This window comes from Ursus maritimus, unplaced genomic scaffold (genome assembly GCF_017311325.1).
Source record: "Ursus maritimus isolate PB19 unplaced genomic scaffold, ASM1731132v1 scaffold_5, whole genome shotgun sequence".
NCBI lineage: Eukaryota > Metazoa > Chordata > Mammalia > Carnivora > Ursidae > Ursus > Ursus maritimus.
Genome location: NW_024426663.1, coordinates 2,199,630 through 2,227,029, shown reverse-complemented (window position 1 = coordinate 2,227,029; position 27,400 = coordinate 2,199,630). Strand labels below are relative to the sequence as shown.

Sequence of the window (27,400 nt, the reverse complement as noted above, 5' to 3'; positions counted from 1 at the left end):
CGTTCCATGAGTCATTAATCTAGAATGATACACCTATTGCACATTCACATTATAATGAGTAAACAAATGGACAACTCTTCTCTTGTGAATTGAAAAGAACTTGTGCCAATTATTTTTGGAAAAAAAAAAGAATGAGATTAAGTGGATAAGCAATATATAAAGATGATGTTTAATAACCATTTGGAGGGACATCTGGGTGGCTCAGTCGGCTAAGTGTCTGCCTTTGGCTTAGGTCATGATCCCAGGGTCCTGGGATCGAGCCCTGCATCAGGGACTTCTCCTTGCTTCTCCCTCTGCCTGCCACTCCCCCTGCTTGTGCTCTCTCTCTCTCCGAAAAATAAATAAATAAAATCTTTTTTAAAAAATAACAATTTTGAATTGAAAATGTCATCTCAACAAATCTCAATACAGTATCCATTTCCTATCCTTCATCCATTCATCCATTCGACACTTGTTTATTGAGAGGTTAGTCTGAATGAGGCAATGCATTAGGTAATGTAGGGTGAAGCAATAATGGCTAAAACCTATTCCCTGACCTAAGAGAGAACAAAACTTGGTAAAATAAGCTTTGCACAGATTGTAAATTACTTCACAATATCCATTCTCCCTTTCTTCCTCAGTAATATGAACCACTACTTCTAGTTTGGCTGATTGATAGAAAACAAAATAAACTCTCCTTAGGTGTGGCCATATGATTATATTTAAGCCAATGTGTTTACAGCAATAATGCTATATGGTACTTTCTATTAAAAAGATTTAGTAGAAAATGGATATTATTCTTCTTCCCTTTTGCACCCTCAGAAGAGCAAAAGAAAATGAACCTGCCTCCCTGAGAACCTCTTAAGCCCCGACACCAACCTTAGACTGCCTACTTCTGGATTTATTTTATGTGGGAGAGAAATACATTTCATTTTATTTAATCTAATGTATTTTTTACTGCGGGTAGCCAAATCTACTCCTAACTAACATAGAGAAATAAAATGATTATTAAAAATACAAGCTATAATTTGTTAAAATCCACTGGAGAGGTACAAAAGAAAGTTCAGAGAAACATGAGGTTAAATATATTAGTAAATTAGCTTTTCTGTTCCATATATTTATCTCATATGTTACACAGCATGTAGCATATAGAAATATGAGAAACAGAGAGAATAAATATCTAATATCCTTATTCAATTGGACTGGGTTCTCTATTTGTTCCTTAAGCTATATGATATTCTCTGTACTTCCGTACAAATAAAAAACAGATGCATTTTATGTTGTCAATATCATGACATCAACTGAATATTCTGCTAACTATTTTCTGTCTCACAAGCCTGACAGAATTGATAATTTTTTCAAAGTAGGGTTTAATTAATTTTCAGTAAGTGATATTTGGCTGCATTAAGTGGCACATGTCACCTATATTAACAAGCTGAGAGATTATTTCAGATGCATAGGGTTTTTAGAGAAATTCTGAGGTCAATGATATCTCTTTTGAAAATTATGTTTTATTTAAAAGAATGACAGAAGAAATAAAGAATGATATACCAAGCAAGATGAGTTACAAATCTACAAATACATCCAAAAGAAAGCAGGGTATGTAGATTTTTGGATTGATGATTTCTAAATTCTTCTTCACTTTTAAAATACAACTGTGTTTTCTAAAAGATATAGCCTAAACCTAGAGATAGCATACCTGAGAATAGATCAAAGATAAATCTTCAAACATATGCTACATTGAGCAATAAGAAATAATATAATTTATTCTGGAGTGGGTAAAAGATGATTATTGCAAAAAAATTTTTAAATAACTTTTTTATAATTGCTCATTTTTGCAATTTTATAACTAACATAAAGCCAGTGGATGAAGAAAATGTGGTATACATCCATAATAAAGTACTTTTAAGCCTTAAAAATGAAGGAAATTCTGTCAAACACAACAACATGGATGAACCTTGATGACATCATGCTGAGGACAGTCATGGAAAAACAAATGCTGCACGGTTTCCCTACATGAGATATCTAATATAGTCGTATTTACAGAATTGAAGAGTATATACATGAGATGTCTAACATAGTCGTATTTACAGAATTGAAGAGTATATACATGAGATATCTAATATAGTCGTATTTACAGAATTGAAGAGTATATACATGAGATGTCTAACATAGTCGTATTTACAGAATTGAAGAGTATAATCAAAGACTGTGGTTTCCAGAAAAGGAGGGAAAGGAGAAATTCGAATTACTAATCAATGGACATAAAGTTTCAATCAAGCAAAAATAAATAAGCTCTAGAAATCTATTATACAACACTGTACCCACTGCCAACAATAATGTATTGTACACTTAAACTTTTAAGAAGGTTGATTTCATGTAAAGTGCTCTTCCCACAAGAACTATACTTTTAGATTTGTCAACACAAAGAATTGTGAATTATGAGGATTGCCTGAACTCTATCACTAACATGTACATGGATTTTTAAAGAAGTTAAATATTTCCCATGTATAATAAACACAACACTGTTACTGAATATTTTTCTGAATAACCTTCACCAAGATAAAAGGTATATTGAAGATTTAATAGAGTACCACTAAACGTTTCAATTGGTTCTAAGATTCCAATTAATTTGCATTTGCTTTTTAGAAAGGAGTTATTGCTCTGTAATAATGTGTTTTTCCTAAGTTAAAATGAATCAAAATGTAGCATACAAAGTTATTTTACAACTGTGATGTATATTTCATTCACTAAATCATTGCAGAACCAGTTTAAGAAAATAATTCTCAACAAAAGAATGAAAAAGGAAGAATGCCATATTTACTTTTCTCATTCATAGACAACATTGAATGAAAAAATACTTGGGTCTCACATGTCTTCACTTCATAACACTGAAATAAATTATTACCAATTCAAAGTTAACAACATTACAACCTCCCAGTAATCATAAGAAGCTAATCATAAACCACATTGAAATATGTTTTTCACATATTACGAAAAGTTAGCACAAGAGCTTGGCAGTAAGCAGAGATGGGAGATGATGGCAAGGTGAAGAGGTGGAGAAAGAACCAATGCAATTATCATCAAATATTTGAGGGCTTGCATGTGGGAAATGGAATTTTTTTTCTTATTGCCTCCAGGAGGGAAAACTTAAACCAAAGTTAGAAAGATAGATTTCATTTTTATATAAGGAAGAATCTTTCACAGTGTTTAAAAGTGGAATGACCTGCTTTGGGAGATAGGGAGTTCTGAATCCCTGCTGACTTTAAGCAGAATGTGACTGTGGACTATTGCAAATTGGGTCTACTAGAGATTTGTGCATTGGATGAGGACAACACGATCAACAAGATTTTTACTATTCTATGATATATTTGGTTTTTATCCTTCATTATATATTTCCTGAAGAAGACACACTAAATCAGTTTCTGTAGGTTCTCACAGAATACACCATTTTCAGGTATTAATTTCACAACACAGATTCCAGATAATCAAGGCTTGTTAAAAGCCTATCATTTCAACACTCTGAAAAACAAAGAGGGGGAAGCATAGAGGATGGCATTTCAAAGATAGTGTAAAACACAAAGCTATGTTTCCCTCTTTGTAAAATTACATATAAATCATCTGATATAAATACTCTCCAACTGGATGCATAAAGGTCTGCAACAACAAGTAAGAAAGGCATTTTCCTCTATGATCAGGGCAGCATCTTACCAGCTTGTTTAACAGCTAAATTTATAGGCTAGGTTTTCTCTAGGCTTAATAATACAGATTCCTACACTCCACTTTAAGGATTTTTGATCCAAAATTCTAGAACAAGGCCCAAGAATTTACATTAGAAATAAGGACCACACATGATACAAAGTCTATGAAAATGCTTTTACAAACAGCGCTATAGGATAATGACTGTCAGACTTTCTCAAAGTCATCTTTTTCACATTCTTCAAAATGCAAATGGATAATTTTTTAAAAATTTTTCATTCATCAGGTCAACTAACCTAGTTAGTTCAGTATAGTGAGGTAGTTAGTATGGACGCTGAACCCAGACTGCCTAGGTTAAGACTCAGATGTACTGCTTACAAACTATATTTCCTTGGACAAATAAACTCTTAGTGCATCAGTTTCCTCATCTATTAAATGAGGACAATATCAGGTAAAGTCATGTTGTAATGATTAATGAATTAGCCTAGACTTGTCCCTGACATACAGCAAGAGCTCAATAAATGTTAACTACTGTCATCCTTTTTGACCCATCGAGGCAAAATATTTCTCCAAATTGGAATTCAACAGGGATCAAGCAAAAATTCCATGCATTTAAATAAATTAATCTTTATCATCTTCCCTCATGTTCTTCCAGCTCAAAACTGTCTCTCATCTAGAGACAGTACTGCCTCTCTATCACACACCTGAAACTAGTATGACACTGTGTTAACTAGAATGAAAAACTTATAAATAAGTAGATAAGTAGGTAAATAAATAAATGAAAATACATAAAAAATAGAGACTATTGAGTTTCAGATAAGATTCACTCAGGCATTTGTGCGTATTCAGACCTGCCTATATCACAACACCCCTGGGGAGGTATAGTAGCTTTCTTGGGCCGCCATAACAAAATACCATAGACTTAGAGTCTTAAAACACAAGAAATTTATTTATTTTCTCATAGTTCTGGAGGCTAGGATTTCCAAGATCAAGGTGCCAGCTGATTCTGTTTATGATAAGGGCTCTTTTCTTGGCTTTTAGATGCTTTCTTACTGTGTCCTCACACAGTGGAGAAAGTGAGCTCTCTGGTGTCTTTTCTTATAAGGACACGAATTCAAACATATTAGGCCCTACCATCATTACTTCATCTCCAAATATGGTCACATTGCAGGTTATAGTTTTAACAAATGAATTGGGGGGGGGGGGACACAATTAAGTCCATAGTAGCAAATGTTAAATGTATAATTGGTATTTATAAGCATACATAGAAATTTCTATTCAATCAAAAACACTAAAAGGCAGCACTTTAGTCACTGTCCAGAGACCTCACTCTACAATTAATAAATGTCTGACCCTATGAAAAGCTTGTTTGACACAAAATCTCAGAATGAAAACAGAATATGCTAGTAGTCATCCATTTCTCTAGATTCTTTAAGTTCTGCTCCCATATCAGATCAGATCACCAGGAAATTATCTTCATGGAAATCATTACTTTAGTTCCTGTAACATTGCCTTCACAAAACTATGATTTGAAGTGTTTTTTCATATGAAAGCTTTCATATAAAAATGGTCCATAAGAACAGTATTTGACTCATTTGTAAGACACTATTTATATATTATATATACCATTTAAAAGTGTTTTTACTGTCTTTATATATTTATATAAAAATAAAGTAGGATCCTGATGATATAAAGTGTAAATAGTAATAAGTGTTAGGGAAAAAAATCCTTCCTCACTGATGTTTTCTCATTATAACGATATTAACAACCACATTAACAACCATAACATCTATTAACATTTATTGTACCTTTACTATGCATGAGGTACTATGCCAAGTGTTTATATATTTCCATAGTTTTTTTTGTCTCACAAAAATCCTTATGATATGAAGAGCAGTCTTATCATAATTATCAGGTAAAGAAATCAGTCAGCAAAATTAAGTTAATTTGACCTAGGATTATAAATAAATTGTAGAATTAAAATACAAATCTGTGTGACTTCAGACTGGTTCTCTCACTCTAAAAATTACTCACTTGAAGGATAAAATCATGAGAAAAATTCATTTTCAATTAAATACGGCAGCAGCTCCAGGTTCTTTAAGTCACCTTCCAAAGAGACAAACTTATCTTCCCCAGTAATCATGTTGGCAACGCCTACACAGATGATACTACTTTTGGAGCTGCTTCCTGTGGTCTTGTAAAACTGGTGATCATTATCAGTGATCATGCCTACAGGGTAACCCAGACAAAATCATTTTCCCCAGGTGGAAAACCCAGTCAGTGATGCTACAGGAATCAAGGGTTAATGAATCACATCAACACAGTTTTTAAAACCTATCATTTGACGGTTAAAATATTCAACTAGACATTTGTACAGTCAAGTGAAGTAATGGCTTACCATGGTAATGACTGATACAGGAAAGTCAAAAATCCAGTATGAACGTGAGGAGGAGACTAAAAGTTTATGACCAGAGGTTGTACATTCTCTGGTGCTGACAAAGATGAAGAAAATTTCCTCATATTCTTGACATGTCTTTAACAAAACAGTCATCAGATAATCAACTTACTTCAAACATTCTCATAAGAAACAACAAAGTAAGTATTGAGGGCTTCAAACTATTCAGAATCATTAATGAGACAAATCTCACTAGTATTATTTATGGCTTGTACAAGAAGTTTGATGTCATAGAAATCAGACTGACTTTTGATTGTGGAGGAGGCAATTTTGGTATGTGCACCCTCTTTATTGCAGATCAAATCTTTAAATATGTTGCACAACCAGAAACATCTATTTGTCTACTTGGGTTGAGAGACAAAATACTGGTTAATTATGTCACTGCTGACTTCAAGTATAAGCATAAGAAGGACATTGATTAAAGCAAAAGAACCATCCATTGCCTCAGCACCATTTGTGAATTTATAAAGGTCAACTCTATCCAGAACTCACTTTGTTAGGGATTGCCTTCTACTGCTCTACTGTAATACCAGGTAAAGAAGAAAATAGTGATCCATTTTATTGATCCATAAATCGTCTGTTGGTCGCTACAGTGAGATTCAGAAATTCCTATAAGATTTATTCAATGACAAGAAATTATACAAAAGCATCAACTTCAATGAAATCATCACTTACAGATGCAGATGGCTATCTCACCTATGGTCACATATGAAAATATTCAGAAATTGCTGTTTCTTAGATGTCATACTTCTCCCTTGGTATTGAATTCACACCAAGCAGAAACAAGTGTGCTCATTCAAATGTATAAAGATGCGAAAACAATGACCAAGGACGACTATATGTTTGGCAAGTTCAAGCTCACAAATAGCTTTCTATAATGTGTGCATTGCTCAGAAGGAAGAAAGCTCACATAAATGTCAATGAAATTCTCAATAGGTCTGCTATTAACAGAGAAACAATTACAGGGAAAGAGAATAACATTTGAGCTAGGACAATTTGGGGGGTGTTGTCCAGGAAGCTGAGCAACATAAACCTGTAGATGATAAGCAGAAAGACAAATCTCTTCCAAGAACTCACCCGAATTCTGTACCTGTACCATCAAATTAAATTATTCAGGAGAAGATAAGAAACTTCAAAGAAGATCAGCAATGAGCAAGTGATGCAATGAAATCATCAACTGGCTGGAGGAAAAAACTCAGACTGCTGAGGAGGAAAAAAATTTTGAGTATCCACAGAAAGATGCAACCCTATCATCATGAGGTTATGACAGCACTCAGGGGTCATGGCCGGCAGGAGGCCAAGAGGCTTATGGGAATAAAGATCCTCCCCATGGAGAAATGCCTACTGGACTCCATCACTGAAGAGAACAGTTAAAGAATATAGAAAGAACTAATTCTACACAGCTAGACAAAAAAATTGAAAACCTAAAATTTGTAGATGAATCTGGTTAGTGGCAGATTTAAAATTATACATTGAGCTGCTGTATAGGAATATCTCTGATCATTCTGAACACTTAAGAATGTGAACAGTGAAAGAGGTGAACACCTCCTTCACTTTATCAATAATATAAAAACAGGAGAAATACTTATACTAATTTGTATACTAAAGACTTAGAATCTGTTCAAAATTGACACTAATAAAAAATAAACAATCTTCCTTTGAAGTGGGAAAAGGACAAGCAAATTGCACTCCGAAATGATAGGTTCCAACTTACTGTTTAAACCAAAAGTGTATTGAAAGCAATTTTAAAATATCAAGCAAGTTTTTGAAAATGCAATTAATATCTCCTGCTAAGTTCTTACTATTTAAAATTATATTCAAGCATAATCTATGCCAAATCAGTGAATTATGGTTCTGAAGAAAGACAATACTCTTCCTCCTGTACTTTTAAAATCTTACAATTATACTTAAAATTTAGTGATTTAATTACATAATAAATCCACTATTATTAACTACCCACCTATGTTCTAGATGCTGGGTTAATACAAATATAATTCAGACATGATTCCGTCTCAGTTATCTCATAACTTAATGTGAATGAGAATCATCTACATAATATACTATAATGATACATAGATTGCAATGATATTCATACAGAAAAGGTCTAGTCATCTTAAAAGGAAACTCTTGAATTAACATTGTCCCTGTAGTACTCTTTTAAAAATAAAAGTATTTAATTCTAACAGCCCCCATAAACAATGATATCAAAATGACCTTTAGTCTTGAGACATAAGACAGGTATATTTTGATGGAGTCTAAAATGTCAGATGTGTATAAAATGTTGGAATGTACTCCAATATTTGAGTAATTGAAGAGAAACCCCCTGAATAGGGAGGGAACAAGAGAAACAGTAGATGCCTAGAGAAAATGGAGAAGATGGATGGAGAAGTCCTTATGTGGAAAAGAATAAAACAAACTTTATATATATTTCCTAAATTTTCCTAAGGTTATCTTTGTTTTCCACGAATATAATGTGAATCATAAATCAACTGAGTCTAGTTTATATTTAAGTTGTTCTAAAACTGTTAATTAAAAATTTCCGTGTCATAAAATATTCTTCCTAATTTTGAAAAAAATTCCTACTAAATTTAAAATATTTTCCAACTTCAAAATGTTAACTTTCTGTAAAAGGTTTATTGCTATAACATTATAAAAGCCATATATGAAAAGCCCACAGTGAATATCATACTCATTGGGGAAACACTGAGAGCTTTCCCCCTAAGGTCAGGAACAAGATAAGGATGTCCACTCTCACCACTTTTATTCAGCGAAGTACTGGAAGTCCTAGCGACATCAGTCAGACAACAAAAAGAAATAAAAGGCACCCCAACTGGTAAGAAAGAAGAAAAACTTTCACTCTTTGCAGGTGACATAATACTATATATAGAAAACCCTAAAAACTCCACCAAAAAACTACTAGAACTGGTAAATGAATTCAGTAAAGTCACAGGATTCAAAATCAATGTGAGGAAATCTATTGCATTTCAATATACTAATAATGAAGCAGTAGAAAGAGAAATTAAGAAAACAATCCCATTTATAATGGCACCAAAAAAATAAGATACCTAGGAGCAAATCTAAGCAACGAGGTGAAAGACCTGTACTCTGAAAACTATAAAACACTGATGAAAGAAACTGAAGATGACACAAAGAAATGGAAAGGGATTCTATGCTCATAAACTGGAAGAACAGATATCGTTAAAATGTCTATACTACCCAAAGCAATCTACACATTTAATGCAATCCCTATTAAAATATCAACAGCATTTTTCACAGAGCTAGAACAACAAATCCTAAAATTTATATGGAACCACAAAAGACCCCAAATAGTCAAAGCAATCTTGAAGAAGAAAAGCAAAATTGGAGGCATCACAATTCCGGACTTCAAGTTATATTACAGAGCTGTAGTGATCAAAACACTATGATACTGGCACAAAATAGACACATATATCAAGAGAAAATAATAGAAAACCCGGAAACAAACCCACAATTATATGGTAAATTAATCTTCAACAAAGCAGGAAAGACAATGCAATGGGAAAAAGACAGTCTCTTCAACAAATGGTATTGGGAAAACTGGACACTTACATGCAAAAGAATGAAATGGACCACTTTCTTACACCATACACAAAAATAAATTTAAGATGGATAAAAGACCTAAATGTGAGACCTGGTGCCATAAAAATATATATATATATTTAATGAAATATTGTTCAGCCATAAGAAAGGATGAAATCTTGCCACTTGCAATGACATGGATGGAGTCAGAGTGTATAACGCTAAGAGAAATAATTCTGAGAAAGACAAATACCATATGATTTCATTCACATGTGGAATTTAAGAAACAAACAAAAAAATGAGCAAAGGGGAAAAAGAGAGAGAGAGATAGACAAACCACAAAACAGACTCTTAGCTAAAGTGACTGACGGTTACCCAAGGGGAGATGGGTGGAGGGATGGGTGAAATAGGTGGTGGGGGTTAAGGAGTGCACTTGTGATAAGCACTGCATGATGTATGGGATTGCTGAGTCACTATATTACATATCTAAAACTAATAAAACATTGTAGGTTAAAAAAATAAAAAGTAAATAAAAATTAAAAATAATATGAAATAAGAGGCTTATTGCTATATGTAGACAGGGACATTTAAGAAATACTTCTCAACAAGTTGAGAAATAATTTACTTACAATTATCTGACATTTTTGAAGAGAAATATTCCAAAAGACCTAATATACTTGTTTCCTTCAATTCTGGTGATTCTTCTGATTTATCCACAAGTAAAATATCTTTTTGTGAACTTTTACAGGCACAGAAACCAATAAAAGCAGTTTTTCGCAAATTAGAAGTGGTCGCATACAAGCAGATTTCTGCAAGAATTGTTGTATATCTGTAGACTACATTCCAGGCCCAGGAAAAGTCATCTACCTTGCAGCCTTCTTCCTAAAATGAGAAAATAGTTACTAGATAATCAAAGTCTAATTTAAACTATATACTGTACTTATAAGAAATATCTTCAAATTTTATAGAGTTGGTAAAGAACCATAATCAATTAATATTTTACTCATTAAAAAATAGGTTTTCCATATGTAAATTTCATAAAATCTAGCTCCAAGAATAAAAAATACAAATAGCTAAAAAGTATATAAAGAACAACTTTTCAATTTCCTTAGTAATCAACAGAATATAAATTAATCCAATGAAATACCATTTCCTATATTATAAAAGAATCTTTTTTATATAAAGCTCAGTTGTTGTGTGTGGAACTTTATACATTTTTCATAGGAAAGCAAGACCATTATATATTCTGGAGAGGAATTTGGAGATCTATCCTACAAATATTAAAAGAAAGTTCATAGTCTATTATTCAGTCATTTAATTTTATGAATCTATTCTGAAGTAATAGTCATAAACACAAAGATTTTATGTATGAGAATACCAGTTCAACATTATTTGCAATTAACTGTGAATAATTAGAAATAAAGTCAATGTTCAACAATGAAAAAATGGTTAAATTATCTCATGCAGCCCAAAATGTAAATTTTAATAATATGTAATTATAATGAAAAATGCTTTCATAATATATTATAATTTTTAAAAGAAGAAACTAAACCATATATGACTATATGATCTCAAGTTTGTGTAAAAAATTTAAAGTCCCTCTGATGTGTGTGTGTGTGTATAATCTATTTCCATATCTTCACACATCTATCTATTTCCATCTGTCTATCCATGCTGGGATATATGGGAAATGTGCACTTACTTAGGTGCCTGGATGGCTCAGTCGTTAAGCGTCTGCCTTTGGCGCAGGTCATGATTCCAGAGTCCTGGGATCGAGCCCTGCATCAGGCTCCCTGCTCAGAAGGAAGCCTGCTTCTCCCTCTCCCACTCCCCCTGGTTGTGTTCCCTCTCTCTCTGTGACTCTCTCTGTCAAATAAATAAAACCTTTAAAAAAAAATGTGCATTTACTTTCATATTTAATTAAAATTTTTATCACAAGGTTATGCTCATTGTAAGTCCTAATATGATCTACAATTTAAATAGTGGCAAAAATAAAATTTGTTTCTCTTCAGGTCTTTTAAAACACCTAAATTAACAATATACTGTTACCTGGTTTTGAACAGACATAATGCTTAAAAGAAAATCTCTCATTAGTTCCATTAAAGCTTTCAAGCAGGCCATGTTTAGTTTGGCAGCCTCCCCAAGGACCAACAAAGCCAGTATTGAATCCAACCTAGGAATTTTGTGAACAAAACAACAAAGACCTTAATTAAAATAATAATAAACAATTTTTAATGAAAAAATTGGCCAGAGTTAATGAGTATCCCAGATAACCAGCTCCATTTACTTTTAATAAAGACCAGTATTGGTTGACACTGCTTCTGATTAAAGTCTACAAGAAAGAACCACATTTTGGCAAGATATTTGAATTCAGAGTAGAGTTCTGTGAAAACTCTGAGAGTAACAAATACTACAAAAATCACATTTCTTCATAGATTCTGTATAACAAGCAATTAAGGGCTCCGGTTCTAGACTGTCCCCAGATTTTCATAATAGGTTTTGATTTTTAACTTTCTGCACCTAAGAAGTGAATTTCAAGAATGTTTCCCTCTAAGAAAAGAGAACAAATTTAAAAATGACCTTCCTAAACACTCCAAAAGATCAGATTATTTGATTTAACAAAAAGTGTAATTTCTCAAAATCGATATTTCTGTTTGAATAGAAGACTGTCACGATTTATCATTCAAAATATTGTATAATAACTGGGAAATCACACAAGAATTTATTAGTCATTAATGAACATATATTTGATAGTTTCAGGAAATTACACATTTAGTGCTATTTTCTGAAAGAGATATAGTCTGAAAGAGAACTGGTAAGAATGCAAATGTAACTTCCTCTACCTAGAGCTGCATACTGCCTTGATTTATAAGCCACTGATAAAGAGTTAGCATATTTTACAATTATATTTGAACTTCACAACTGTGATATTTCAGTAAGTCAAGTTCATTATCATTTTCAAAAGGAAACACCTCTAATTATGGGGAAAAAAAACCAATTCTTTATATTTGAATAGAGCTTTACAGATCTACAGATCTCAATGTGCTTTCACATAAATTATCTCACTCATTGAACCACATTTTTTTTTAAAGATTTATTTATTTATTTATTTGACAGAGAGAAAGATGGCCAGCGAGACAGCGAACACAAGCAGGGGGAGTGGGAGAGGTCGAAGCAGGCTCCCAGCGGAGGAGCCCGATGCAGGGCTCGATCCCAGGACTCTGGGATCACGCCCTGAGCTGAAGGCAGACACTTAACGACTGAGCCACCCAGGCGCCCCTGAACCACAACTTTTTGACACATTCAAGACCTCTTGGAAATCTTTTATTTTTAATATTAGAAAACTGAAACATAAATAGATCTGGGAGATTTATCCAGATTCCTGTTTTAAGCTAGATTAATGGTAACTAAGGTCTTCTCTCACCTAAGGTATTTCCAGTATTGCTTTTCCAAACTGTTATTTAAGTACATAGAAAGTAGACTTATTGTGGTGATCATTTCACAATATATACAAACAGCAAATCATTACGTCATACACCTGAAACTAATACAATCTTACATGCTAATTATATCTCAATAAAAAAAATTTAACCTTAATATGACAATGCTGCTTATTGCCTAATATTGTCTGCTCCTTCCTTTCAGAAATAAACCTCAGTTTTGTTCAAGATGGCAAAATGCTCAGTTAACATTGCTCCCCAAAATGGAAATGTTCTATAACTTGATTGTGATTACACAGGTGTATACATTTGTCAAAGATCATATATCTGTGTACACAAAATGTGTGAATTTTATTGTATGTAAATTATATCTTAATAAATTTGACTTAAAAAAATGAATTCCCACACTCCCTTGAAGCTTGGAATAGCATAAATGTAGATTTAGTCAATGAGATACAAACGGAAGTGTATTATGAAATACAGGTAAGCTATTATTTTTCTGATTAAGAAAGAGATTAAATTTAGATAATAAGTGATTTTTTTTTCTTTACTTATCCTTTCCCTCCCACTTGGAAAGCACACATGGTGCCAGAAGGTAGAGCAGCTGTCTTGCAACAATGAGGATGAAAGACCAGTACTATCAATGGAAGAAAAGGAAGCTAGAAGGAGCTTGGGTCTTGATTTTCTTAAGAATCTGCATATCAGTAGTGCACTGCTTGTTATGTGCACTAATTAGTGCCCTATTTGGTAATGCAATGTAGTTAGGTTACTGCTACATGCAGAACTCAATCCTAACCGATAGACTCAACATGATGTTTACAAGCATGAACTTAGAGTCAGAAAAATTATAGGTGGAATCGTAGCTCTGTCAGTAAGTAGGTATACGACATAGGGCAATTTGCACAGTCTACCTCAGTCTGAATCTATTCATCTATAAGTAAATAGAGCAAAGCCTACTTTTCAGAGACTCTTATGAGATTTAAGTAAAATACTCTATGTGAAATGGCTAGGTTCAAAATGCTGACCTGAATCAAATTACAAAAAAGACTATTTCTTCAAAGTCAAAGGATATGAGTTTGATAACTTTTCTCTGTGAAGTCCTAGAGCGCCTGAGGTCCAGATGACCTCCGAGGTGAATGACCAGTGAGTCATTCTCAGAGTACTCCTCACCCCACTTCACAATAAGGTCAAGCAAAGGAGAGTATAGGAGTATAGTCCCAGAGTTTACAGAACTTCCTTGCCCCTGAATATACCTCACAGTCCTAAGATTTTGGTTCTTCTCTTCTCTTTTGAGTCTGGAAACTTTTAACTAATGTAGGGCACTCTCACTAAAATATGGGTGAGAAAAGATCCATTAGCGTTAGCGTCCTATAGTAGAAAAATGCTTCAACACAAACACACTATTTTCAGTCAATGCTACTGATCGCAAAATTTTCTGTAAGTGAAAGTACCTCTGCCGAATAGAATGGAAACACCAATACTTACAAATTGGAGTTTGTTAAAATTCAAAACTGAAAATCGATGTGCACAGAAAGACTTCAGAGTTGACTAGGTTAGAAATTTTGCACTAGCTTCTTTATGAACTCACTACAGTACAATTACTAGTAGACTGACTTGATTTTACAGTGTCATGAAATTAAACATGTATAAAGTAATTTATAAATATTATAAATATTTATAAATACTATAAATTTTCCCCTAATTTTATAAATAAAGAAACTAGGGCAGAGGTTTACTGGCTTGTCCAAAATAACATAGTTACTTGATTCATTTTACTTTAAATTTTTTTTTCACTTTTAAAATTAATGTGAACCACTGCACACAGGCAAATAGTACCAGATCCTAGACTGGACCTCAGCTAGCCTTACTTCGGCCCACTGTTCCTTCCACACTAATATAAATCAGCTAAAATACATCAAATAAATATATAGACAATAGATCGGCTAAAATGCAATAATAAGAGGCTTCATAAAAAGCTATTGACCTATCTTGACTATCTACAGAACCCTATAGAAAGGTTAGGAACATCAGCATTCAAGACAGTTTTCCTATCAATTTCTTCAATGATCAAATTGCAATTTTAAAAGATGGAATTAAAATGTCTCCAAGTCACAACCCTTACACAGGTTATTCCAACTTTTCAGTAGATCCCTCAGAAAACACTGTCAAAATCCACACAACCATAAAATCCACACAACCATAAAAATGAAAGAGAAGTCGCTAAGAGCAGTTAACTTATAGGGAATTTTCAGAAATCATAAAATTGATGGAGCTGGATTAAGAAGAGCAACAAGGAGTACACACATTCCGCTTCGTGAAATATAGCAGCCTCAGGTCCCCAACAAAAGTTAAAAGAAAAAAAATGGTACCTACCATCCATGGTGTTTTTCACAGATTCAGAAAAAAGTAAAGCCAGTCCCTTACTTTGGAGGGAGTCAGAGTATTATTTCTGTGCTTCGTCCTCATCTCTCTCATCTGGCAACGTCCAGATGACAAACAGGGTAGAAAAGCATGCTGTGGCAGTGTGTGTAGGAGGCGGGGAGGAGGAGGGGGAACACCATAATGGGAACACTGGAGGGCATTTTCTCCTCAAAAGTAAAATATCAGAGAGTAGGAAGAATACAGGAAGGTCCCTGATGATAGTGCACGTTGAATGTTGCAGCATTTAACAACCCTGTTATGTGTGCTGTGAATACAAACTTATTTTAAAATACCAAGTTTTTGTAGATTTCTCCTAGGTAATGAGGTAAGTAAAATAGAAAATGGAGAATACTGAAGCAAGGGCTAAAGAGAATATCAGTCTGAATACTCAGAGAGGATCATAGCTCCGAAAATGATTTCTTTTTTCTTTTAAAGATTTTATTTATTTTTTTGACAGAGATAGATACAGCCAGTGAGAGAGGGAACACAAGCAGGGGGAGTGGGAGAGGAAGAAGCAGGCTCATAGCGGAAGAGCCTGATGTGGGGCTCGATCCCGTAACGCCGGGATCACGCCCTGAGCCGAAGGCAGACGCTTAACCGCTGTGCCACCCAGGCGCCCCCGAAAATGATTTCTTACAGGGAACAGAAGATATTTTTCTAAGACTGTTAAGCGCCTTTAATAAAGCTGAATAAGAGTAAAAGAAAATGAAAAGCCTCGATACTGAGATGAAAGGTAGTATGGTAAGAAAATGAAAGACTGCAAAGAGATTAAAATACAAAAATATAATTCAAATCCATAATGAGGAAGTTAACTGCAAAAGTTGCTTGGAAGGGAGAAAACTGGTGAACTGAGACCCAGTACTATCCAATTCCCATTGAGATAACCAGGTACGTCTGGGTGGCTCAGTCGGTTAACGTCTGACTCTGGATTTCAGCTCAGGTCATGACGGTCTCAGGGTCTTGGGCTCAAGCCCCACCTGGGGTTCTGCGCTCAGCAGGGCGTCTCCTTGAGATACTCTCTCTCCCTCTCCCTCCGCCCCTCCCCCTACTCAAGCTCTCTCTAAATAAATAAATAAAATCTTTTTTTTTTAAAAGAAACAAACAACCAAAGAAACAGAGACTGAAGGGGGAAAAGTCTGTAGTACTACAAAAAAGAAAAAAAAGAAAGGAACTTTAAAGATTTTAAAGTTATGAACAAAATGGAATTTGAATGAAGGAAAACCTTTCCAATGCTGAGAAGCCAAAGATTATTTTAAAATTTCGTGCAGGCATATATGGGTTTTCCACATCAATGGTTTTTGTGGGGTTTTTTTTATTAGTTTTTTTTATTATAATAATATTTTTTTATTATGTTAGTCACCATACAGTACATCCCTGGTTTTTGATGTAAAGTTCGATGCTTCATTAGTTACATATAACACCCAGTGCACCATGCAATACGTGCCCTCCTTACTACTCATCACCAGTCTATCCCATTCCCCCACCCCCTCCCCTCTGAAGCCCTCAGTTTGTTTTTCAGAGTCCATAGTCTCTCATGCTTCACTCCCCCTTCTGATAATCCAAGCACAGAGAGGCAGGAGATAGGCACTGAGTGTGTGAACAATGACTTATCAATGGAAGGCCCTTCAGGAAATGCAGACCCATCACCAGTGCGGTGTGCACAGCTGCACATAGCAAGGCTCTTCTTTGAGTAAGGTGGAGGATTTGCCTCGACAGCTTCCTAAGATGACCAGTGAGACAAGAGAGAGGATGCCTGCTATATCCTAGCTGCCACATCACAAGGATGTGCCTAAAAAATTCTGGATTGAAAATAAAATAGAATAAAAAGTAGACTGGCTTTGAACATCTAATCATAAGTTAGGAAATGGCATAGCAACATTTAGAGATTTAAAGTGGGAATTAGAAAAAAAAAAAAAACCTAACTGTGAGCATAGAAACCCATTTCCAGACAAAATTTACATGACACTTTTCAGGAGGAAATGAATGGTGACAAATGTTATTATTCTCAGCCTAGAGTTGTGCATAAGCAAGGGCTCACCTAATGAAATAGGTCACCTGTGTCCATACTTAGAATGTACTCAAGCCAAGCAAGAACTGAATAGTATTTAACAGCTTAAGAATGGGAAATCCTAGTGGTAAAAGGTGGACAGTGAGTGAGAAAAATAGATAAAGTTTAATAAGTCAAAATAATTTCAGAAATATGACCCTTAAAATTAAATATTGATATGTAACTCATCCTTTAAGGAGGGGATAGAACATTTTAAACAGTGATTTAACCTTAATGTTATCAGAAACTCCAGATTAACAGTCTAGGAAGGGAGGGTTAATATAAATAAATTAATCTCAATCTTCATTGCACATGAAGAGGACAGGCAGGATTTCATTCTTGACTTTGGCCATTTATGAAAACTACTTTGAAGAATGCATTTTTCTTGCCATTGTCTGATTTTTGATAATCAGAAAAGATGGACTACATGTGAACCTAGTCTTTGGTACGTCTGCTAAAAAGGGCTCTTGCTCCCGCTTGCAGAGCTTCATTCTCGGAGCTCCAGGGATAACAGTGGGGAAGGCGAAGGGCTGGAGGGTTGCACAAGCCAGGAATGCAGCTTCACCCGAGAAGGCACAGGTGGGTCACTAACTGTCACCTCCATCCAGTCCTTCAGGCACTTTATCTGTTTGGTTCGTTGGTGGTAATTAATCCTACCAGCAGGATCTTTCAGTCTTTGTTTTTGCTCTTCTTGCTTTTTTCTAATCACTGCAAGTTATGAGACCCTGATGTAACCCCTGTGTCATGTCAAAAGAGTTCTTATTAAATAATTTTAAGCCAGAGGGTGGTATAATCACATTTAGGTTGTAACCCTGGCAGCAGAGTATGACAGATTCTTGAGGGGAAAACTTAAGGCAAAGAGACCAGTTAAAAAGCTACAAGAGTCTTGAGACAATAATGGGCCTAAACCAAGATTGTGGCAGAGCAGGCAGAGAGCCGGGGAACAGTTCCGAAATGGAGCAGTTAGGCTGTGTAATTTGGTTAACTTGAGGAGGCGACATATGTCAGGTATGGAGATCAAAATTCAGTAGGCAGAAACCTCTCTAGGAAAAAAATAATTCAGATCCGAACTTGTAGGACATGGATTAGGGGAGACTCTGAGTATAAAAAGGGTTTTCGTTACTTATCTCATTTAATCTCTCAAAAGCTCTCTGAAATGGCTACTGTCTTTATTTATCTGCTAACCAGACTCTGTTCATAGGGGTTAAGCGACTCATTCAAAATTAGACAGTAGCAAGAGATAGGACTAAAACTCAGGTCTTCTGACTTGAGGTTGAATGTTTTTTTACTGCACCATAACCTAGCAAGGCATGATTACATATTTACCCTTGCTGTAGACTGAAGGGTTATACGTAGCCCAGAGGATCAAAGGACACATTTAAAAATCCAGTCAATCAGTGTGAGGACTTACACTGCCATCTCAGCTCATGAAGAAGGAGAACTACTGACAAAGAAGTTGTTTGAATGGTTTTGGTTAGACCGTCACATGAACATTACCATTACTGGGATTCAAGAGATAGGCACCGTGGATATCAGTGATCTGGACAGAAATTAAGGCCCTGCTGCCCACACAAAGCAGTTGATTCTCTGCCTGATTCATTTCCATGCAAACACAAATACTCCACCTCTGGAAACCACTTGCCATGTCTATGTAATTTTAAATTGTCAAGCTTTTTTGGAATACATTCATGGAGCGCACTACATCAGCTATTTTGCTTTGGGAGATATAATTTTATATGTTATACAGCTCTACTGAAATGCCATACGGCATTTCTCAGCAGTCTTCATTGGCTAATAATTCAATTATAAACACAATTCATTATTTTCATGTTAGATTAGAAAGCCTTTTGCACTGGCTTGAGCTATCTTCCCAGAGCAAATGGGGCAGTTTATAAAAGGCCAAACCGCAGGGTGGAGCATTGAGAGTATGAAGCATCATATAAAGTTTAACCATATTAAATAGAAATCTGCCTTCCAGCAAACTGCTTATCTGCAGCTCAGGGCAGCTAAACTTCCCAGATAAAGGCTGATGCATGACAGCCAGGAGGGGCTCGTATTGTCCCTTTTTCTCTACTTTTTCACACTGTTTTATAATTTATTGTCTTTAGTGCATTTCCATTTCCTCTGCAGGGTTTTTTCCCGTCCCCTAGTGAGCAGAGGTCACCCTCTGTGGTGCCTTCCCTGAGTCCTTTTGTGGATTCTGGGCCTGCTCTTTTTCAGGCTCAGCTGAAACCACTTGCTTCTAGTTCTTTCCTTTTCTACGGTATAATCTTTACAAAGGAGGCTATAAGAAGCAAGGCAGAGATCTACATGATGGATTATTTACTGCTGGATAACATCAGAAATGGGCAGATGAGAACCAATCACTTGTATGGGCACAAGCAATTTTTGCCACTAATAATCAAATGTCTTCTGATCAATCAGTTGAATGGTCTCCCCTCTGCATTTTAAATCTCTGAACATTGATTCATCATTACTGATATGCATGGAAAACAAAATTGTTCAGGTTATTCCTCTTAATAGTCACTTGGCGTTGACTTCCAAGTACTACACCAAATTTATCTTCCACCAAGTGTCACAACTCCAAGGCTATCTGGTCCAGCATATCCTGACAAAGTCTCAATTACTATCAAGGCCTGATGCCTCAATATTTCTATTTCATTCTAAATACATTGTTCTTTTTCTTAATTTTTTACATATACCCAATCTGAGGAGTATGTAAGACTAATATTCAAGTTGCCCCAGAAATGGAAAGCATTTCTGGTTTGATTTTGATAATTACATCAGTTTATTTTGTTTTATCTGGAATAATGACTTCTAAATAGCTGTATAGGCTATTCCATAAATAACTTAAATACTTCGTAAGAAAAAAAATTAATTCCTTAATATTTGTTATCTCACAACAGAAAATTTGACTAGGAGAAGTTAGGCAAATGGCTAACTTAAAAAATAATCTTTTAATGTCAATGGATTATTTTGTTTACTAGAGTCTTCACTGTTTTTTAAAAAAGATTGAAACCTCTTTAAAAAAACAGTAAATAAAAGAAAAAGAATCAAAATTATCTGGCAGTGTTTTTTTTAAACAATTATCTTTTCCTCTTGATTTTAAAGAGTCACTCACTGTATTTCACAATTTTTTCAGTTTACCCCTCTGTTCATTCAGCGTTGTCTAAACACTGCCATCCCCTCCCTCACCTGATTTCCACCATGTCTCTCCAGAAAACAAGTCAGGATTTAGTGACAAGATGCATCAAAACAGTCATCTCCTTACTCATGCAGCCAGAGAGAACAGTGAGACAAGGTACTGAAGCATGCTATACTGGGACCCTAAAAATCTCATTCTGCTCACTAATAAGCCTAATAAACATGGCCTCAGTTTCTCCACTTGCAAAGTCAGAATAGTTTTGTATGATCTCCAATGACCCCAAATCTGTAAAATACTAAGTATAAAAAAATAACTACCTTTTAAGATAGTTAAATAACAAAAATCAAGCAAGTAAATTTGAAGTTCTAATTGGCTTTATCAAATGATTCATGAATCAAGCAGCACCCCATCTAGTGAGTAGAGAGGAGCTCCAAGGAGTTGAAAGGTTTTTATAGAGGGAGGGTCTCTGGGGCAAGAAAGTTATTAGCAAAAGAAAAGGATTGTTCCAGGTGAGGCTGCTTTCCAGGGGGAAAAGCAAGGTGTCTTTACACAGATGATCTCATCTTTTTAGGGAGAGGGAGAGGGCCCAAGTGGTAGACTCGCTGGTGCAGACTGAAAAATTCCTAGCTGACCTTTTTAAGACTAAATTTCTGGGGGAAGTTAAAACTGCAATTAGATCATGTATTATGCACCAGTTTGGGAACTTGATCTAAGTGACACCATTTGGGGCCTGTGGTTGATTGGTTTGTTTGTTTAACAAGACAGATCATTAACAAATTAAATCAATGTGGATGCAGCGCAGTAAAACTGAAAGTTGGTTAAAGAAACAATTCCTTGACTTTCAGAATTAGCTATTCTTAATCAGTCACTTTTACTATCTCAGTATTTCTTTAAACTTGTTTATTTGGTAATTATTAGAGTGCTTTGAAAATAAACTTGTCATGAAATACTTATTTTTATATGTTAAAATGTAATTTCTCTTATTTTTAAAATCAAGTTAGAGTCTTCCAAGAGCTAAAATAGTTCTATACCCTTTTGAAAACTAAATTGTATATGTGAATCCCCTACAACTTATTTTCTATAGTAAGAGTGGTCTGAAAGAATCACCATGGCTGGGGCGCCTGGGTGGCGCAGTCGTTAAGCGTCTGCCTTCGGCTCAGGGCGTGATCCCAGTGTTCTGGGCTCGAGCCCCACATCGGGCTCCTCCACTAGGAGCCTGCTTCTTCCTCTCCCACTCCCCCTGCTTGTGTTCCCTCTCTCACTGGCTGTCTCTCTCTGTCAAATAAATAAATAAATAAATAAAATCTTAAAAAAAAAAAAAAAGAATCACCATGGCTTTCAGAATAACCAACTTTGCACCAGTGAGAATCTCTAATTTTTGTTGTATTTATCAGCTCTATATTAATATATACTTATTAAAATTATATTCTATTTTCATTGTAATTTTGCTATTTAAAGATATTATCCTTAGTTTTAAAACATAAAAGAATCACAGTCTTTGTTAACTGCAATATTGAGTAGATTTCTCCCATCACAGGACAAGACAGAATAAGTTCTTGACGAAACATCTTCTGAACTAAGCTATTTCTAAGAAATTAAGCAAACTGTAAGCCATCCTCCAGAAATCTTTACTTGATCTAGAATCCCAAAACCTTCCCAATGAAACTGGGAAAACACCTTTCCTTCATAAGGAATCCTTCAGATTCTTAGAATTTACATATACAAGGGACTTTGATGGAGAGTGGGCAGCCAGAGGGTTAAAAACAGGACCTAAGTTTAAGAAAACTATATGATGATTGAAGTTGCAACTTGGCAATGGCGTGACAGCTGATTATTATTATTATTACCATTAGCATTGGAAGAGGAATTCAAAACTCTGATAATCCTCAAATACTGAAAAGGGATGTCTCCTCTGATCACTTTCCTCAGAAATACTCCTTTAAAATTCTTCTCCCCTCCATTGAACCCATGTCCTCTTTGGTAGTAATTTAAGACTTCTTTTTCCTTCTCAAATTAATGTGTGTACAGGAGGAAACTACCGCTTATCAGTCAAGATTTATTTTTGTTATACTTTAAAAATAAGGCATAAAGAAACAGAATCTCAATATATTTCCTCCAAAGATAATAAACTGTCCCTCACTGTTGTTTAACAACTTAAACAATAAAGGATGTTTTAAATGGGGGGAGGCACTATTTATCAATAACAAATTTCATTTGAAAAAGATAAATTAAGCAATACATGCATGCAAACTAGCAAAAAAATGAGAGAGAGAGATAGGAATAATTTATTGATGAAGTGAACTAATACAAAATATATAAATTGCCCTTGCATTTGGAACTGAGATTATAAATTATTTTCATACTCAACTAAGGTGTGATTAACATTTAAGTACAAAGGTTATTTAACATTTAAACACAAAGGTTTCTCTATGAATTACTTTGGATTTATGGAATCCCTCTTACCAGCATTCCTTTTGAAGCTGCGCTTTATGAAAGATGAGGTGTTCAAGCACCTTATTCAGCTGAGGACTATTCTTCTGAACACATGACCAGGCAGCAACACAGTGCCAGAGCAGGTGGTTAATTTCATATCCTCCCTGATTAAATTGCAAATGTTCCTGGAATTAAAACATAAAAATATATCTTGAAAAGAGTTATTTAAAGTGAATAAACATGAAAATAATTTTTAAATATTCAAATGAAAATGCATTATTTTTTTTAAAGATTTTATTTATTTATGTGACAGAGAGACAGCCAGCGAGAGAGGGAACACAGCAGGGGAGTGGGAGAGGAAGAAGCAGGCTCCCAGCGGAGGAACCCGATGTGGGGCTCGATCCCGGAACACCGGGATCACGCCCTGAGCCGAAGGCAGAGGCTTAACAACTGCACTACCCAGGTGCCCCCAAAATGCATTATTTTCTTAAACTTCATGTTACACCAAACAGAGCAATTTACTTAAGTACATTTTTGTAAATATATATAGTGTGGGGGAGGAAAAATAATTTTCCATCTACCCTTCCGGATTCTTGGCTGCGACCTCTGCACCCCCTATAATAAAAAGACAGATTAACAGGAGAAAACCAAACAGAAGTTTAATAACATGTGTACTTCCTGTACACATGGGAGAGACCCAGGAATACTTTTCAAAATGGCCCAAACCACCACCTTACATAACATCTCTAGCTAAAGACAAAAAGGGGGATGGGCAGTTATGGATGGCTAACAGGAAAAGCCTAGTAAACAAGGGTAAGCTTAATATGCAGATTTGTCATTGTCTTCTCCACCGATAAGAGTTTCTAGAGATTTAGTCATCCTTCTCTTCTTAGTACAGAGAGGAGACACCCGTACAAATGGAGACTTCTCTTAAAATGTAAATATCTCTTACAAAAAGGGTAGCTTTCACTCAGTTTTCACAGCTTCTCCTGTGTCTGTGATTTCTTAAAAATAACGAGCCTAAAATAATCCTTATGCCAGAGTCATATTTGGGGGCAGCAATTTTGTTTCCCTTCAATTGTTAACCTGAACCTAATGTCTTAACTGCTTTTCACACGCATCCCTTGTGTTAAATGACATCAGTTCTACACTACAACAAAAATCCTACATCCTCTACTAATAATTAGAACAATTGGCTTTTAGACCCTATATGACTTAGTTCTTCCTAACACCCAAGGAAGAGGGGACAGGGAAAAGTTTGAACCATGATCAAACAGCAAATTAGGTTTTAAAATGTGGATTTCCACTTTAAGAGCAAATATACGTGCCTAGCTGGACATGGTCAATGTCTGCTAAGTAACTATTTTAAAAGTCGACAAATTCAGGGAAAAAAGTGGGATGTTACCTGTTTTTTTCTTGAAGTGCTTCCTAACAGTTTCATAGATTCAATTGGTCTACTAAAGTAACTGGTATAAAGAAACCTGATTTTATTGTTAGACAGTGATAACATAGCACTCTCATTGAATTTTTTCTAACAATACAGATTCAAATACACACCTTGTGATATGTACTTAATATTTCATTCTTTAATGCTCAAAAGAAACAAAGAGACTCCAAAAGTCTTTATAATTCTCATTTATTATACAAACAACATCAGATCTACAATTTAAAGATAAATTTTCATGTTAAGTATTTTTAAGTTGAAAGGCCAGGAATTCATATATAAATTTTAAATTAAGGTACATTAAGTTTCTAGTAAACTGTTTAGTTAAGTCCCACAGATGTGTATTGATCTATTTTTATGTTGGGAACTCAGATGCTGGAGATAAAAGTCATGAGTAAGATAAAGTCTCTGCACAAGGCTAATGACTGTAGGGAATAATCTCTCAGAAAGGCAAATGAAAACAAGCCAAAGTTTAGAATGTTGGAATATTTCATAGAAAAGCTTTATTTTAAAATAATGTAAGACAGGGGCACCTGGGTGACTCAGTCAGTTAAGCTCCAACTCTTGATTTTGGCTCAGGTTATGATCTCAGGGTCATGAGATCAAGCCCTGAGTTGGGCTCCATTCTCAGCACAGAGTCTACTTGTCCCTTTTCCTCCCCCTGCTTGTGCATTCTCTCTCTCTCTCTCTCTCTCAAATAAATAAATAAAATCTTTTCATAAAATAAGTTGAGAGGGATCTTTTAACACATATTGAAAAACACTGATCAGGGCATTAAATGACTCCCGAAGAATTTTTTCTTTTTACCCCCTCTCTTCCCTCCCTCTTTCCTTCCTCTCTTCCTTCTTTCTTTTTTCTTGGCTTTATGACCACTTCCTATAGTTCTTTTCACCTCCCTGCCTTGTTGCCCAGCTTTGGATTATGCTCCTTTACAAACTGGACCCTGTACACAGAGGCCAAGCAGCAATTAAAGAAAGAGTCAGACCACTGCAGATTGGTAAGTGATAGGTCTAGGAAGCCAGGGAACGAACTTAGGAAGCTTGTCTTAGGTGGCTGCAAGACAAGCAAATCTCTGCACCCTCCTGAATCTTAAGGTTTATAGGAGGCCTTAACTGGGTTCAGTCACTTATACCACACAGATGGTCTCAAGAACACATTGCTCTCTCAAGGCTACATCCTTGAAATGGCTCCAGCTGTGGGAACAGTGAGCAGAATGTGCATTCCAAGGAGGAGCCTCAGATTGCCAGCTCGTGGGTCACCCAGTGGCCACATCCTCTTGATTACGTCCTCCAACAAGCTATCAGTTGCAACTTGTACAATACCTATTTTGAGAAGGCCACCTACAAAAGTGCTTGAATTTTATGCAAATTTGAATACACAAGCTCCAAATATCAAACCAGACTCTCTTTTATAACAGAAATAAGCCTTGAAGAATGGGCTGTATTTTGGCTGTTCAGAGACAGCTTTTTGAGTTTCATCCTTGTTTTCAGCCATTTTGGGAATGTTGACATTGCTGTGAAAGGACCTCTCAACACAAATGTGCTACTTAGATAATAGGATATGAATCATAGGATAATGCTCCTAATTTTAAAGAACTTGTGTCTCAGTCCAACCCAATTCCTAATAACCATGTACAACTGCAGTATATAGCACAAAATGTCCCAAATTTAGATAATGCCTTTGGTTTCTCAAGTACTTAAAGCATTAGAAGATGAGATTGCTAATCACATTTGAATGTAAACCCTGTGTGTTTCCTAGTTTTCAGAAAACTATTTGTACTTTAGGACAGATACGGCTATTTAGTAAAGGGTCTACTGCTTTTCAGTTGAGTTTAATCTACTATCTCCAAAAAACTATGTTGTTGTTATCATGTGACAACTGTACTCAGCAAATTCGGCTCTGCTAGTGGAAAACTCAATCCAGTGTTCTGGCTCTGAAAGCCACGGAGCTAATTAAAGTGCACCATTTGCCAAAGTCAATGGAAACTTCACATCTGGATCAGCTTTAAAGGATATTAAAAGAAGAAATAGGTTCTAGCAGCAGGGAAAGGAAATTTCCTATTCTTAAATAGAACCAACACCCATAGGGGCGCCTGGGTGGCACAGCGGTTGAGCGTCTGCCTTCAGCTCAGGGCGTGATCCTGGCGTTCTGGGATCGAGCCCCACATCAGGCTCCTCCGCTGTGAGCCTGCTTCTTCCTCTCCCACTCCCCCTGCTTGTGTTCCCTCTCTCACTGGCTGTCTCTATCTCTGTCAAATAAATAAACAAAATCTTTAAAAAAAAAAAAAAAAGAACCAACACCCATATTGTGTGTCTCCTAACAGGTACATCCTACAGAATTCCTTATTTTTTCAGCAATCTTATGGCAGCAGTTGGAAAACAATTAAATGCTTATGCTTTTACGCCAATGCTGATAAATATATTAAAAACAAAATATTTTGCAGTGGCCAAAATATGCTGTCATGGACCTTTTAGCATTATCAGAGAATGAGGGCTGTAGGAATAAATCCTCAAATCCTCTACTATGGCATGTCAATAACAAAGAAAGGAAGGGGATGAATACAGATGTATTGTTTATATTCCCATTTTCCTCTCTGATTCCTCCTGTCTCCCAGTAGGTGAGAGAGATGCATATTGAATGGCTAAGTACTCAGCTGAACTGGAGAGGCTGGCTTAGACCAAGCTATACCGAAGAAATTGGCCTGAAACTGGGGAACAATGTTCAAACATGTAATCAAGCACTGAATTAGATGAACCAGAAATTTTAGTAGCACTGTGAC

The 27,400-nt window shown here is 35.4% G+C and overlaps 1 protein-coding gene across 1 annotated transcript in view; it reads right to left on the bottom strand.

Moving 5' to 3' along the window:
- The window catches only part of TMEM232 (transmembrane protein 232), an 84,641-nt gene that overhangs the window by 41,056 nt on the left and 16,185 nt on the right, over positions 1 to 27,400 (bottom strand). The window contains exons 6-8 of the mRNA XM_008704928.2: positions 23,208 to 23,362; positions 11,741 to 11,864; positions 10,321 to 10,573 (exon numbers count right to left, since the gene is read on the bottom strand). Coding sequence (XP_008703150.2) covers positions 10,321 to 10,573; positions 11,741 to 11,864; positions 23,208 to 23,362 — 532 coding nt within the window. The remainder of the gene's footprint in view (positions 1 to 10,320; positions 10,574 to 11,740; positions 11,865 to 23,207; positions 23,363 to 27,400) is intronic.